The following is a 15,880-nucleotide window of genomic DNA, read 5'->3' as shown; positions in this document are numbered from 1 at the left end:
AAAAAAAAATTAAAAAATAAATAAATAAATAAATAAACAAAAAAATGTTTTTTTAAAGAATAAATTTTATTTATCGGAGATATTAATATTGAAACTTTGTATTATATTTGGGTAACAAATGTAAGATTTTTTTGTTTTAAAACTTTTACTTTGCTCCAAGGAAGAAAACTTCCCACTTGATTTTAAATGGGTTCATATGTATGGCCTCTCATACCCTATTCTTTAAATCAAAGATGTGTTCACATCAAAAATACAGTTTAAGAGGCGTCTGAGTGGCTCAGTTGGTTAAGAGCCCAACTCTAGATTTCAGTTCGGTCATGATCTCGCCATTCATGAGTTCAAGTCATGCATTGGGTGAACTCAGCTGAGCTTGAGCCCAGCTTCAGGTGAGCTTGAGCCCTGCTTCAGGTGAACATGAGTCCCACTTAGGGTGAGCCCCACTTCTCTTTCTCACATTCTCTCCCTCTGCCCCTCATGGGATTCTGTCTTTCCCTCTCTCTCTGCCCCTTGCTCACTTTCACCCTCTCTCTCTCAAAAACAAACAAACAAACAAACAAAAAAAAAAAAATGGGGATGCCTGGTGGCTCAGTCGGTTAAGCATCTGACTTTGGCTCAGGTCATGATCTCATGGCTCATGGGTTCCAGCCCCATGTCAGGCTCTGTGCTGACAGTTCAGAGCCTGGAGCCTGCTTCAGATTCAGATTCTGTGTCTCTGTCTCAGTCTGCCCCTACCCTGCTTGCTCTCTCTCTCTCTCTCTCAAAAATAAATAAAAACATTAAAATAAAAATTTTTAATGAATAAACATTTTAAATGAACGAATGAATGAATGCCAAAGAAGAAAACAGCCACACTGGAGGCAAGGGAGGTAACTCAAAGACTTTATATACAAAATTTGGGAATAAAATGGTTTTATCAAAAGCAGTCATTGTTCTTCATCCCCTACCAATGATGTCCAAATGATGCCTAATAATATCTCAAATATCTTTCTTCCCTCTTGCATCCATTCTTCCAGCTTTTAAGGACATTTGTTTAACAAATAGCTTACTTTTTTCTGAAATTCAATTTATTTGCAATACACATTATAACAGTTTTGGTCTATTTTTATGATCTAGAGCACTAATAGAAGTCACACTCCACAGGTTATGAAAAACTTATAAACAAGACCTATACACTGAAAACTAAAAAAACACTGTTGAGAATTATTTTTTAGAGAATGAGAGAGAGAGAGAGAGAGTGAGAGAGAGAGCGCACGTGCAGGTGCAAACAGGGGAGGTGCAGATGGAGACGAAGAGCAAGATTCCCAAGCAGGCTCTGCACTGGCAGTGCAGAGCCCAACCAGGCTCAATCTCATGACCATGAGTTCATGACCTGACCCAAAATCAGGAGTCAGATAGATGCCCAACTGACCAAGCCAACCAGGTACCCCAGAGAGAAATTTTAAAAGATCTAATAAATGGAGAGATAATGTTAATTAATCAGAAAATTCATTCTTAAAATATCAAATCTCCCCAAATTATTCTTTAAATTCAACATAATCAAAATCCCAGCAGGCTTTTTTGGTAGAAATTGACAAAAAACAAAACAAAACAAAACAAAACAAAAAACTTATTTGAAATGCAAAATAATTTAAAATTTTTAGAAAACAAGAACAAAGTCTGAGGCATTATATTAGATGATTTCAAGACTTACTATAAAGCTACAGCAATCATGAGAGTATGATATGACATTAAGGAACAAAATAGTTCAAAAATAAGTAAACCAACCCATACACACTTGTTCAACTGATTTATTACAAAGGAGCTAAGGTAATTCAATGGGGAAATGATAATCTTTTCAACAAAGAACAAGGGAATATCCATATAGAAAAATAAATAAATAAAAAGAACTACTCTCACTTTATACCACATACAAAAATTAACTCTAAATGGACAGAGATCTAAATGTGAAACCTAGGGGCACCTGGATGGCTCAGTTGGTTAAATGTCCCGCTCTTCACTTTGGCTCAGGTCACGATCTCACAGTTTGTGGGTTCAAGCCCCATATCCTGCTCTGTGCTGACAGTGTGGAGGCTGCTTGGGATTCTATCTCAGTTTCTTATTGCCCATCCCCCACTCAGGAACTCTGTCTCTCTCTCTCTCAAAATAAACTTTAAAAAAAAGTAAATAGGGGCACTGGGGTGGCTCAGTTGGTTAAGCGTCTGACTTCGGCTCAGGTCATGATCTTATGGCTTGTGTGTTCGAGCCCCATGTTGGGCCCTGTGCTGACAGCTCAGAGCCTGGAGCCTGCTTTGGATTCTGTGTCTCCTTCTCTCTCTGCCCCTCCCCCACTCACACTCTGTCTCTCTCTCTTTCTCTCAAAAAGACAGGTAAACATTAATAAATAAATACAAATAGTTAAATGTAAAAACTAAAACTACAGATATAAAAGAAACATTTGTGACCTTGAGTTAGGCAAAGATTTGTGAGATAGAACACAGAAACCATAATCCATAGAAGAATAAATGTGTAAATTGGACTTCATCAAAATTTTTTATGTGAGAGGGTAAATAACAGAGAAAATTAAAGGGCTCTCATAATAATTAAAAAGACAAACATTTCAATTTGAAAACTGATTCAAAGATTTCAACAGATATTTCACTAGAGAAGACATATCAACTGCAAACAAGCACATGAAAAGATGTTCAATATCATTAGCCATTCTGGAAATACAAATTTAAACTAATGAGATACCACTACACAACTACTAGAATAGCTAAAATGAAGAAGACTGACAATACCAAGATACCAAATGTTGGTAAAGATGTGGTGAAACTGGAACCCTAAATCACAGCTTTGGTAAAGATTTCAGCAATTTCTTATGAGATGAAGCATATATTTTATCACACTACCCCAGAGAAACAAAAACATTACGTCCAAACATTACAAAAAACATTATGTCCAAAGACTTATACCACAATGTATAAATACCACAACAACTTTATTCATAATAGGCAAAACCTACAAACATCCCAAAATCCATAATCTAGTAAATGGATAAACAATTTGTAAGTCTACAGCAATGGAATACTACGCAGCAATGAAAATGATCCAACTACTAATATGTACAACAACATGGATGTATCTTATTGTGTTAAGTGCAAGAAGCCAGGCACAAAAAACTGCAAGTTATAAATGATGCAATTTATGTGAACTTCTAGAAAAGGCAAAACTAGAGATCAATGATTGTCAGAAAGTTTGAGGGGAGGAGGTTGACTACAAAGGGGCAGGAAACGTTAGGTGATAGAAATGTTCTTTCTATACTATGTCTGTGGTGGTGGTTACATGACTGTTCACATTTGTCAAAACTCATCAAATTGTACAACTAAATTTGCTAAGTTTTATTGTATGTAAGTTATATCTCAAAATCAATTACAAAAAAAGTAATGAATGTATACTTTATTATATTTCATTATTACAAAAAAGAACTTTAAAACAAGCATTCTTAAGTTTTAAATTCAAGTACAAACTACATAGTACACAAAAGTAATACCAAATAAGATTTGGGGCAAGTTATCATATGAAATATACAGCAGAGATTGTTTTCATCACTTACTAATTCACCTTAAAACTAAAAAAAAAAAAAGATTTGCCAGAACCTATCCAAATCTGTGATAGAAAGAAGCAAAATACAAAGCACTACTCAAGCCATAACAAGCCATAACAACTCTAGCTATAATAAGTATTATGTCAGTGTGTTTCATAATGCCTTATGACAGTGAGCTTTTAGTTAAAAAAATGTTTTTTCTTCAAGTTATGACTTTCTAAAACATACACTTTGGGTAATAAAATTATATACTTTTTAGTAACAAAGGTTGTAATAAATTACTCACAGATAATGAAGAAAGATGTAAGGCAAGAATCAAAATTCTGGTGTGCATTCTGCTTTCAGATGCTTTGACAATACTATTGCACTGCTAGCTGTAAAGTACAGTAGTGCAATAAAGTCAGAGCATTCGTTAGCAGAAATTGGTAGGAAAGGAACACAAAAGCATCTTGCATCAGTTGAAGCTTCAGTGTGAAAAGAATTTAAAGAAGGGCTGCCATTTTGTACAGAAGACACCCCAAACCTAAGAATATGTATATCAATGTTAAAAAGAATTGAATTTAAATATCAAAATACTAGTTTTCTGATGACTGACCTATGATTAATATTCAACAGAAATCTGTAGAAAGGAATTGTGTAAATACGTCCTAAGCTTTAGAAGTTATTAACATGGGTATTGTTGAAACGTTAGGACTGGTATTAACAAAACCAGTTATAATTACTACCAAAGCAAAGTTGTGAAAAAGATTACTGTTCTTGAGACCTGTTGGTTAGCTCCCCATAGCAAATGATTAAGAATATCAGAGAAAACAGGGGCACCTGGGTGGCTCAGTCAGTTGAGTGTCCAGCTTTTAACTTTGGCTTGGGTCATGATCTCACTGTTTGTGGGTTCAAAGCCACATTGGGCTTTGTGCTGGCAGTGTGGAACCTGCTTGGGAGTCTCTCTTTCTCCCTCTCTCTGCCCCAGTCCTGCTCATGTGCTCTCTCTCTAAATAAATAAACAAACAAACTTAAAAAAAAAAGAATATCAGAGAAAACAAATGAAAAGTAAAATAAGTTTCTCAATGTCTAAATACCCAATCTATGTTTCTTGAATCTAAACTACATTACATACTAAAAAGCTATAACTGGGGCGCCTAGGTGGCTCAGTCGGTTAAGCGGCCGACTTCAACTCAGGTCATGATCTCGCGGTCCGTGAGTTCGAGCCCCGCGTCGGGCTCTGTGCTGACAGCTCAGAGCCTGGAGCCTATTTCAGATTCTGTGTCTCCCTCTCTCTGTTCATGCTCTGTCTCTCTCTGTCTCAAAAATAAATAAACGTTAAAATTTTTTTTTAAATAAAAAAAAAGAAATAAAAAGCTATAACCATCTTATGGCTTTTTATCTCAAGAGTTTACAGATTTCCAGGGAATTAACATCTCCTAAACAAGACTTCCTAATAGAATACTATGGAAGGAGATTTTAAAATTTCAGTTAACCCCTGGGGCGCCTGGGTGGCTCAGCCAGTTAAGCATCTGAATCTTAATTTCAGCTTAAGTCATGATCTCACAGTTCATGGAATCAAGCCTGGAGTTGGGCTGCACCCTGAAAGCACAGAGCCTATTGGCAATTCTCTCTCTCTCTCTCTCTCTCTGTCTCTGTCTCTCTGCCCCTTCCCCACTTGTGCACATGTACACACATGCTCTGTCTTTCTAAAGCAATAAATAAACTTTAAAAAATATATAAATAGGGCCGTCTGGGTGGCTTAGTCGGTTGAGTGTCCAACTCTTGATTTCAGCTCAGGTCATGAACCCAGGGTCATGGGATCAAGCCCGTCAGGTTCTATGCTGAGCGTGGAGCATGTTTGAGATTTTCTCTCTCTATTTCTCCCCACCCACTCTGCCCCTCTCCCCTGCACTCTCTGTCTGTAAAATTAAAAATAACGTATTTTTATAATTCAATAAATAAGTAAATAAATAAATAAAATTTCAGTTAACCCCTAAAGATCTTAAATACGGGAAATCATCTCCATTTCCTTCCAACAGAAAAATCAAGGAGAAAATAATATATGGTACAGGAGGAGGTTCTGAAATTTTAAGAATCCGGTTTTCTTGGATTCAAGCCAATTATCACCATCCTAACCTTTTAACTGGTAAGACACCATTCAAAAGTCAGATGTAAGCCCAGAAATAAAAATATTATGATAGTATAACATTGTACTTTTGTGCACAATCACTTGTGGTACCACAAAAGAACAGTGGACAAATAACACTCAATCAGTACGTGAAAGGGAAAAAGAGAACAAAGATAACACTACAATGAGTTTATTCCCCCATTAATAATGTTGATTGATGCAAAAATACTTTCCATTTTCACTAATCTTTCTTTAAATCAGCTACTTGGTTAGATTGAACCTCCTAATTTGAGTTAGAAATGAACTCAAATTCAGGACAACTGGAACATGAATGACTAGACCTCAAATCCTAGGCCATACAACTCATGTATTAGAACAGTTCAACTCTGCTAGCCAAGGATCAAGTTTTAAGGAAAGTATTCATAAATAAATAAATAGAAGTATTTAAGAGTGAAATGTTTAATTTTCTGAATTAGAAATTAATCCAAATGAGAAAAATATGAAATACTTTTAAAATAAGAGGATGAGGCTATCTACAAAGTGAGAATACTTTATTTTCAAAGTTCAATAATACACATTCTCTTTCACTTACTAAATTTTCTTCTCTTTTTATAAATTTTTTTTAATATTTATTTTTTGAAAGAGAAAGAGTGAGTGGGGGAGGGGCAGAGAGAGAGGGAGATACAGAATCTGAAGCAGGCTCCAGGCTCCTTAGCTGTCAGCACAGAGCCAGAGGTGGGGCTCCAACCCAGAACCATTAGATCATGACCTGAGCCAAACTCAGATGCTTAACTGACTGAGCCACCCAGGGGCCCCTGATTTAATAAATTTTCAAAATTAGTTCCTCAACAAATCCTTTATTCAAGTAAGGTAGAACCAAAACTCAGAGGATTGTACAGGAAATCATTTCTTTCTAATCTTAGAAAATAAACCAGTTCATAGATATAGCACATGGCAAATCTGAAGATGAGATGCACCATCTTTTACTATTCAATCAATAAAAAGTAGTGATAACAAAACTGTAATAGTTCAAATACATTTTTTAAACTCTAACGATTATGGAAACAAACTAATAACTGGAAGTGGGGGGAGGGGAAGGCTACCACTAGGTTACTTGCAAGTAATTTAAGACCTTTCTTCTCTTCACCTCTTAAAAAGAATTTTTAAAAACTACCCAATCATTCAAACACTTAAAAGTTTAAGAGCCTGGCTACCTCAAAGTTTTCTAAAACCTACTTTTTTCAAGATGTACACTTAATCATTTTCCCCTTAAATTGTGTTCAATCTAAACATTTAAAAAGGAAAAAGAGGGGGCGCCCGGGTGGCTCAGTGGGATAAGCGTCGGTCTTCAGCTGAAGTCACGATCTCACAGTTTCAGAGTTAGAGCCCCATGTGCTGACAGCTCGGAGCCTGGAGCCTGCTTGGGATTCTGTCTCCCTCCCTCTCTGCCCCTCCCCCGCTCATTCTCTCTCTCTCTCTCTCTCTCTCGCTCTCGCTCTCGCTCTCTCGCTCTCTCTCTCGCTCTCTCTCAAAAAAAAAAAATTAAATAAATAAAAATTGTGTTCAATCTAAAAAAAAAAAGTCCTGTGAGAATACTGACTCTCATGCAGTCAAAAAAACCTTAATTGGTACCTCAAAAATAAAGTCAACTTAAGGGGGGAGGAAAACTGTTAAAAGCAGAATTAGTATCATTTAGTATCTTACAATTAGGCAGAAATCTCCATCTGAAGGGAGAAATTCAGAACGGGTAAAAGGGCAAGATGGTGTTAAACATTTATGCCGGTTGACAGAATCAAACTAGGATACTTGACATATTTTTGGTTCTTTTGTTGGTTTAAAGGCATTTCATGATTTAAAAAAACCAAAACTGAACTGAAAGTTCATTATTACAGGTTTGGAAAGCGGCAAAAACTTCCTTCTTCACTGCCATTCCCTCCCACCCCATTTCCCCCTATCCCCACAAAGAAAATTAAAACTCAAAATTGTTAGAATCAACTGGAAAACTTCAAGTCGAATTTGTATGGGAGAGCCGCTACAATTCATTAATACATCAGGAGAAAATAATAAGATGTATCAAGCTCTCACATTTTCTGGAGGTGGGAATCAGGGTATGGTACTCAGTTTCTTCCAGGATCACTACAAGTGTAGATGCTAAGTGACCTAAGGTTCCACTTGGAGACAGCAACGCTGACACAAATGATATCTAAATTGTAATGCCAGGGTATGGGAGGGCGGGGGAGAGGGGACGGGCGGTTTGAGACGGAGAGGAAAGATTTGAGCTTCTTGAATTAATTGTTATTTTTCTTTAACAAAAAACCGACAGGAGCTCAATGGTGGGCGCGTCCTCCAAATTCCTCATTTTAAAGAAAGCCAGCCCAATTCAAACACAGTAATGCAGGGAAGGGGTAAGGACTGAAGATAGAACTAGGGGAACTAAGAAGAAAAAAGCGCGGGCGATCTAGCTGGTAGTCTAAGAATGGGAGAGAGGGAATAAAGAGAACAAGTCGGTAAAGGATCCATAGAAAAAAACTAGGACAGCCCTTCAGCTTGGCGCCCCGGAGCAGGCCAAGCAGCCGCCTGAATCCTTTCCAATTATTCGCCCGCGCCCCATACTTTCATAAATGAATGAAACTCGGCAACTCGAAAGCAGGGTACCTTCCTTGTCCCAATTCCTCCCGCGCTCCAAGAAAGGAGCTCGAGGTTCAGGTCCCCATCGCTCATACCTTTCCCCCACCCAAGGGCTACCACCTTCGATCCAAACATATGTTGGCCTTGGAGCTTCCTCGACCGCTAAGAAGTTGTGCACGCGAGTCTAGAACCTTTCTCAGACTTTCTCAACCCGCCTTGAAGAACGTGAACGGCTCTGCCCTAATGGGATTTCTCTCCGCCCCCCTCGGTTTATTCCCCACCTCACCTTCCATCCCCCTTTCTTTGAGTGTGAACGACCTCTCCCCTTCTTGGAGCGGTTAGGGTCTTTTGGGGAGAAATGCAAAAAACGCTGCCTGCACGAGCCACAGTTCCTTGAGGGGCGGAAAGGTTAGGGCACGGAACAAGGAATTCCAAAGGCCCAGCTACCTCAGCATCTCCCGCCATTTCCCTCACGAGTTTCCCGGATGTAACCCCTTCCCCCGCGGCGGTTAAAAGAGACCAGGCGGCTGCAACTCCCTTTGATACAAGAGGAGGGAACTTGAATCTGGTCCAGCTTCTGCCGCGCAGGGTTTCAGGCGACTCGAAACTGCATCCCACCTTGGAGGCCATCCGAGAGAAATAAGCTACCCAGTAGATCTCCTTTACTTTACACTCACCATCAGTTCCAGCTTATCGACCTCCGCCTCCATGTTGAATAGTTGACATTCCTCAGACCGCGGCAGTGCTTAAGCCGCAAACCGTGCTAGCACTGAGAGTGCCTATTGGACAGCTGTCACTCAACGTCTCACACTCATTGGTTCCCCTGCTTCACTGGCGCCCGCCCATTGGCGACTAAGTAACGCCCCTCCACATGAAACACCTTCTCCAGTTGGACAAAGACACAAAACGCCGCAGGAGGATTGGCTGCTGTATATATATATTTTTTCCATTGGCTGCACGCTCATCTCTACTTTCAATTTCATAGATAGGGCTCCGCAGAGAAGAGACTGCGATTGGTATAATCGGAAGAAGAGCCAACCAATTACAGAAAAGCTTCCACAAACAGCAGAAGGAATCTGTCACACCTTCTTAGGTCTCCTGCTTCCCCTCCCCTTCGCTCCCGCCTTCCACTTATTCATACAAGAAGCGCCTCAGCTTTCATTGGCCAGTGCGTGGTGACATCTTAACCAATCACAAACCAGACTGTGCTCCTACAGTACCCAGAGCGCGAATCGTGAAGAGACCTTGGCTACGATTGGTCACTGCGTGATAAGGTTTTAATTTTGAATTGTTCTACATGGCGAGGGAGAGGCCACTACCCGGACTCCATCTAATCCCGAGCTCTTAGACTAGTAAGTGCAGGGAGATCTTCCTTCGGTAGCTGGGCCTGTTGCTGCTTGTGTTCTTACAATTTACGGAGGTGGGGATTTTGGCTGTACTCGGGGAGATACAGCCGGGAAGAGGACGTTTGAGGGTGGGTAAGAAGTGCTCGGCTTGGCTCCATCCTAACCATACTTGCATTTAATTAACGCTCTGCAAAATATGTTTTGGAGCAAAGCGTCAACCTTCCTTTTGCACGTTCCTTTAGATCTTGCTGTTCACTGTTGTCCGGAGACCAACAGTATCTGCATAACTTGGGCGCTTGTTAACAATGCAAATTATCGGGCTCCACCCAGCCCCACTGAATCAGAATATGCATTTTAACAAGATCCCCCACCCCTAATGATTCTTATGCACGTTAAAGTTTGAGAATGTACATTTCTTGATAGCGAGTATTACTATGTTCCTTGATAAGCTCTTAATGTTGTCTAACGTTTTGTGAGAGTGTCAATTTTAAAAGTGTGCCCTGTCTGTGCCTAATAATACTGTGCTGGCTACATTTTAGGGAGCTGCAATCTCGGTAGAGAAACAAGACAAAAACTAAAAAAGCAATGTTGCACAATGTAAAACGAAATTTAATATAACCAAGTACCAGAAATAGCCCTATGAATATTCAAGAGTAATGAACTGGTAAAGGAAATTGATAAATTGACTGAAAGCTGCTTACGGAAAAGTGTAAGAAACCTCCATAAAAATGTGTTTTTATGAAGAGGGTAAAGATATGCAATTTTTATTTTCGTTGCTGTCACAGTTTTGGAAGTACCCCCTTACCAAAAGCACTTCTCGTATCATAGGATGAAGTTTTAATAGAAGCAGCAGTGCCAACTCCCGCAGAATACTAGAATTCTTAGCCTATTATTTATTTCACCTTCCTACTGGAAATAGTTTTGGAGCCATCCTTTAACCATATATAGGAGTGGCATGATTTGAAGAACTTAAAAACCTCCCTCACTGAGAGATTTTTCAAAATTTAATTGTATTAAAGCATATTCCTTAACTAAAAAAGAGACCACTTTTTGGCGAACACTTAGCAGGAATAATTTATTTCATTCATTTGTTGAAATTATTTAGTGCCTGCTGCATTCTTGGTCCTGGGGAAACAAAGTTGAGTAAAATTTATCCTAACCTTAAAAATCTCACAGTCCAGCTGGGTGGCAAGCATGCAAACACAAATTACAATGCAATATAATAAATGCTATAATGAGAATGTGTATAAAATGCTATGGAAGCAGAAAAGAGATGACATTTTCAGCCAGTATAAATTCCTTATGGATAGAGACTATGTTGGCCTTGTTTGGAATTGTATCCCAACATCTACCACACCTATCTACCATGGTGGATTATCAGCACTCAACAAATATCTGTGAGTAAAAATAACAGCATCTTGAAGGTTATATAAGTTGACTTGAAGGAGGATACCCCAAGCAGGGGGAAAGGCTATAGAAAGTACATTATAGAAAGTATTTGGTGTTTGCCATACCTGAAGTACAAACTGTTTCCTAATCACTAGAAGAGATGAGGCTGCAAAGGGCAATCAGACTAAATTGTGACAATCTTTTTTTTTTTTTTTTAATGTTTATTTACTTTTGAGAGAGACAGACAGAGCATGAGTGGTGGAGGAGCAGAGAGAGGGAGACACAGAATCCAAAGCAGGCTCCAGGCTCCAGGCTGTCAGCACAGAGCCCCACGCAGGGGATGGGGCGAACGCTCTAACCCACAAACTGCAAGATCATGACCTCAGCCAAAGTCTGACGCTTAACTGACTGAGCCACCCAGGCGCCCCTAAATTGTGACAATCTTTAAAAAGTATGTTAAGGAAAAAAAAAAAAAAGTATGGTAAGGAACCTGGGTGGCTCAGTTGGTTAAGTGTGGATACTCTTAATCTCAGCTCAGGTCATGATCTCACCATTCCTGGGATCTCCATCTGCACTGGGAGGGGCGCTTAGGTGGTTCAGTCAGTTAAGTGACCAGCACTTCATCTCAGCTCAGGTCTTTTTTTTTTTTCTTTTTCTTTTTTTAGTTTATTTCTTTATTTTGAGAGAGAGAGAGAGCATGTGAGGAGCAGAGAGAGAATCCCAAGCAGACCTCACAGTGTCAGCACAGAGCCCAATGCAAGGCTTGGACTCAAGAACGGTAAGATCACAACCTGAGACAAAACCAGAAGTGTGTCCTTCACCTGAATGAGCCACCCAGAGCCCCCTCAGCTCAGGTTTTGATCTCAAGGTCGTGAGTTCAAAGCCCGCTTTGGGCTCTACACTGGGCAAGAAGCCTACTTAAAAAAGGAGGGGGTGGGCAGGGCCCCTGGGTGGCTCAGTTGGTTAGGCATCCGACTTCAGCTTAAGTCAGGATCTCATGGTTAGTGAGTTCCAGCCCTGCATGGGGCTCTGTGCTGACAGCACAGACTCTGGAGCCTGCTTTGGATTCTGTGTCTCCCTCTCTCTCTGTGTCTCTTCCCAGCTCACACACAGTCTCTCTCTCTCTCTCAAAAACGAATAAATTTTAAACAAATTTTTTTTTTTTTTACTAAAAAAAGGAATGGTGGCACCGGGGTGGCTCAAGTCAGTTAAGCATCCGATTTCAGCTCAGGTCATGCTCTCACAGTTGATGGGTTTGAGCCCCTCATCAGGCTCTGTGCTGAGAGCTCAGAGCCTGGAGCCTGCTTCAGATTCTGTGTCTCCTCTCTGCTCCTTCCCGCTTGCACTCTGTCTCTCTCTGCCTCTCAAAAATAAACAAAAATGTTTAAAAATTAAAAAAAAAAAGATAACAGATAACAATTAGCAAATTTAGGTGAATAGTATACGAGTATATTTTTCCAGAATAAATATGATCTTTTATTTTTTCTTTTTATATTTTCAATTTATTTTTTTATTGAAGTATAGTTGGCACACAATGTTACATTTGTTTCAGGTGCTGACATCTGCGTATTAATTATACTATCATAAATTTGTCAGGGTTTGAAATTTTTCAAAATAAAAAAAGTAAGAGAAAATAGACTACAGCAAAAATCTAAAATGGGAAAGATGGCAAAAGCAACTGAACTTAGAAGACAGAAAGAGGAAGGACAGGATGAATGAATCACATAAATATTTCAAATTCATGTATATAAGTATATATTATACACATTAAATATTTAATTCTATAATGGATCTCATTTCCTCATCTACCTTTTTTTGTGGGTGGTAGTACATATTGTTTGTTTGTTTTTTTCAATGTTTTTTATTTTTGGGACAGAGAGAGACAGAGCATGAACAGGGGAGGGGCAGAGAGAGAGGGAGAGACAGAATTGGAAACAGGCTCCAGGCTCCGAGCCATCAGCCCAGAGCCTGACGCGGGGCTCGAACTCTCGGACCGCGAGATCGAGACCTGGCTGAAGTCGGACGCTTAACCGACTGCGCCACCCAGGCGCCCCAGTACATATTGTTTTTAATCAACCTTAAAGTCTTTTCAAAACAAGGCAGGTAAAAAGGAAGGAATAGTACTTTTCAATAAAAAAGTAGGAAAAATGCTTTGAGTAATCTTAAAAAAAAAAAAAAATGAGCTTCTATCTAGTGTTAGTAGTTGGAATCCTGCTTAGTCCAGCAAAAAGAATTTGTATGTCTCATTACTTTTCTGGAAAGGGACAAGTATATGTGTTTTATTTTTTTTTTATTTTTTTTTTCAACGTTTATTTATTTTTGGGACAGAGAGAGACGGAGCATGAACGGGGGAGGGGCAGAGAGAGAGGGAGACACAGAATCGGAAACAGGCTCCAGGCTCTGAGTCATCAGCCCAGAGCCGACGCGGGGCTCGAACTCACGGACCACGAGATCGTGACCTGGCTGAAGTCGGACGCTTAACCGACTGCGCCACCCAGGCGCCCCCAAGTATATGTGTTTTAACCTAGGAAGACTATTGCAGATTATTTCAGGCAATTATCCTCTACAGAACATCTACTAATGCTTTTATTAAAGCAATGATAATAAAACAAAATTTAGCGTGAGTTCTCTGTCTTGTTTGATTTAGGAATTCTTTAACTTTCATTTTTTGAAAGAACAGTTATCACTTTTGAATGGAACACTAATCTAGGAATTATCTCAGACTGAACCTTTTTACCTTGACAGATTTGACGTATTCTCTCAATTCTCTGCATGTGCCAATTACTGTGTTTAATTAAAAGGTTATTAGAGTAACAATGACTCAGAGCCCAGGGGACACACACACACACACACACACACACACACAGAAGAGAAAGGAGAAAATATGATTTAGTTCCTAGATTTTTTTTTCATTGAAAAATTATCTCCAAAATGACATACATCAGCTTATATAGGACTCTTCAGAAATTTGAATGAATGGGCATTGGTAAAACCACCAGAAAAGGGCTAGAAAGAGATGGCTCAGTTTCAGAATGGTGGTACTCTATTTTTCTAGCTAATAATATATACCAGAGGGGAGCCTGGGTGGCTCAGTCGGTTAAGCAGCCAACTTTGGCTCAGGTCATGATTTCATGGTTGGTGGGTTAGAGGCCTGCTTCCGGCTCTGTGCTAACAGCTCAGAGCCCAGAGTCTGCTTTGGATTCTGTGTCTCCCTCTCTCTGTCCCTCCCCTGTTCATGCTCTCTTCTCTGTCTCTCAAAAATAAATAAACATTAAAAACATTTTTGGCAGGGGGGCACCTGGGTGGCTCAGTCAGTTAAGCGTCCAGCTTCCACTTAGGTCATGATCACATGATTTGTGGGTTCAAGCCCCACATCAGGCTCAGTGCTGACAGCTCAGAGACTTGGGTCTGCTTTAGATTCTGTTTCCCTCTCTCTTTGTCCCTCCCCACTTGCACTCTCTTTGTCTCTCAAAAATAAGTAAACATTAAAGTTTTTTTTATTTTTTAATACAAATATAATATATACCAGAGATTAACTGTCGAATGCAAGACTTATTATAGTTAGAAACAAATAGCAGTCCTCTGAATCATCTCTATAATCCTGACTCCCACTTGCCAAAGGCAATTACTATCCATTCTTATAATTGTTTCTGTTGTTTACCTCCATGATTCTAAAAGACATGCTTACAAAACTATTTCTTTTCTAACTTTTTTCTTTCCTTCCTTCTTTCCTATTTTCCTTCCTTCCTTCCTTCCTTCCTTCCTTCCTTCCTTCCTTCCTTTCCTTCTTTCTCTTCAGTATTAAACACTTATATAAATTAGAAAACTACTGATTTCCACTTTCTCTCCTATCTTCACAATATACCTATACCATGTTTTTGGCTAAATAAACAATCAGTGGCTTTGCTACTAAATACTGTGTAACAGCTGAACATATAAGTGTTACTATGATTACATTTTTTTCTTTTATAACTTTTTTCCTACTCATTTTTAAATGCTTTTTTAAAAGCATTTATCAATAATTTGGCCCCAATTTTACAGAAGAACAGTAAACTCAGCTCAGAAAGGTCAATACTCTAGGTAATTTATTGGTTTCCCTTTTTTTTCCTTAGAGACAATGTTACTGAAGCCTGCTATCGGTCTTGCTCACTTCACTGGCTGTGGGTGCTCTAAGACAGGAATTAGCAAGCTACAGTTTTTGTAGATCCCATGAGCTAAGAATGTTTTTTTTTTACAATTTGTAATAGTTGAAGAAAAATCAAAAGAAGAATATTTTGTGACACCTGAAAATTATATGAAATTCACATTTCAGTGGCAATAAATAAAATTTATTGAAAAAATTTATTGGTACACAGCCATACTCATTTGTTTTAAGTACTGTCCATGGCTGTTTGGATGCTACAGTGGCAGAGTTGAGTGGTTATGGTAGAGACCAGGTGGCTTACAAAGCGCAAAATATTTATTATCTGGCCCTTTACAGAAAAGGTTTGCTGACTCCTGCCCTAGGCCTGCTTCAAAGCTGTCTTCCAATGACCTCTGGCCACTATTACCCTGGAAATTGCCACTGTTTATCTTAATGCTGTCCTCACACTTGACTAAAAGTGTGACCAGGTATAAAATTCCAGGATGGAAAACATTTCCTTCAGAAGTGTGGCTGTTGAAGTCTGATGCCATTCTATTCTCAGACCTCTGTATCTATACTGTTTTTTTATCTCATGAAGCCTTTAATTTTTTTTTTTTTAATGTTTATTTCTGAAGGGGAGAGAGAGCGTGAGTGGAGGAGGGGCAGAAAGAGAGAGAGAGAGAGGGACAGAGCGTGAGTGG

The 15,880-nt window shown here is 39.3% G+C and overlaps 2 protein-coding genes and 1 long non-coding RNA gene across 8 annotated transcripts in view; 1 reads left to right on the top strand and 2 right to left on the bottom strand.

Annotated features, from left to right (window-relative positions):
* Positions 1–9,118, bottom strand: part of SKA2 (spindle and kinetochore associated complex subunit 2) — a 48,127-nt gene extending 39,009 nt beyond the window's left edge. Inside the window, exon 1 of one of the 3 annotated variants that reach the window (XM_040496979.1) lies at positions 8,999–9,118. In XM_040496979.1, coding sequence (XP_040352913.1) covers positions 8,999–9,031 — 33 coding nt within the window. In that variant the 5' untranslated portion in view covers positions 9,032–9,118. The other 2 variants (XM_040496981.1, XM_040496978.1) reach the window with 2 other exon arrangements.
* A 286-nt stretch (positions 9,119–9,404) lies between these two features.
* Positions 9,405–15,880, top strand: part of PRR11 (proline rich 11) — a 24,244-nt gene continuing 17,768 nt past the window's right edge. The window contains exon 1 of one of the 4 annotated variants that reach the window (XM_040496972.1): positions 9,405–9,673. The gene's annotated coding sequence lies outside the window, so the exon portion shown is untranslated. Of the gene's footprint in view, positions 9,674–9,694; positions 9,796–11,793; positions 11,835–15,880 lie in introns of those variants that run through there. The other 3 variants (XM_040496975.1, XM_040496977.1, XM_040496976.1) reach the window with 3 other exon arrangements.
* LOC121044705 (uncharacterized) overlaps positions 14,475–15,880 on the bottom strand; it is a 15,800-nt gene continuing 14,394 nt past the window's right edge. Inside the window, exon 4 of the long non-coding RNA XR_005797438.1 lies at positions 14,475–14,486. This is a non-coding gene — a long non-coding RNA (uncharacterized LOC121044705). The remainder of the gene's footprint in view (positions 14,487–15,880) is intronic.

Source organism: Herpailurus yagouaroundi, unplaced genomic scaffold (genome assembly GCF_014898765.1).
Source record: "Herpailurus yagouaroundi ecotype Mexico unplaced genomic scaffold, PumYag 189, whole genome shotgun sequence".
NCBI lineage: Eukaryota > Metazoa > Chordata > Mammalia > Carnivora > Felidae > Herpailurus > Herpailurus yagouaroundi.
This window is presented reverse-complemented; position numbering and strand designations above follow the sequence as displayed.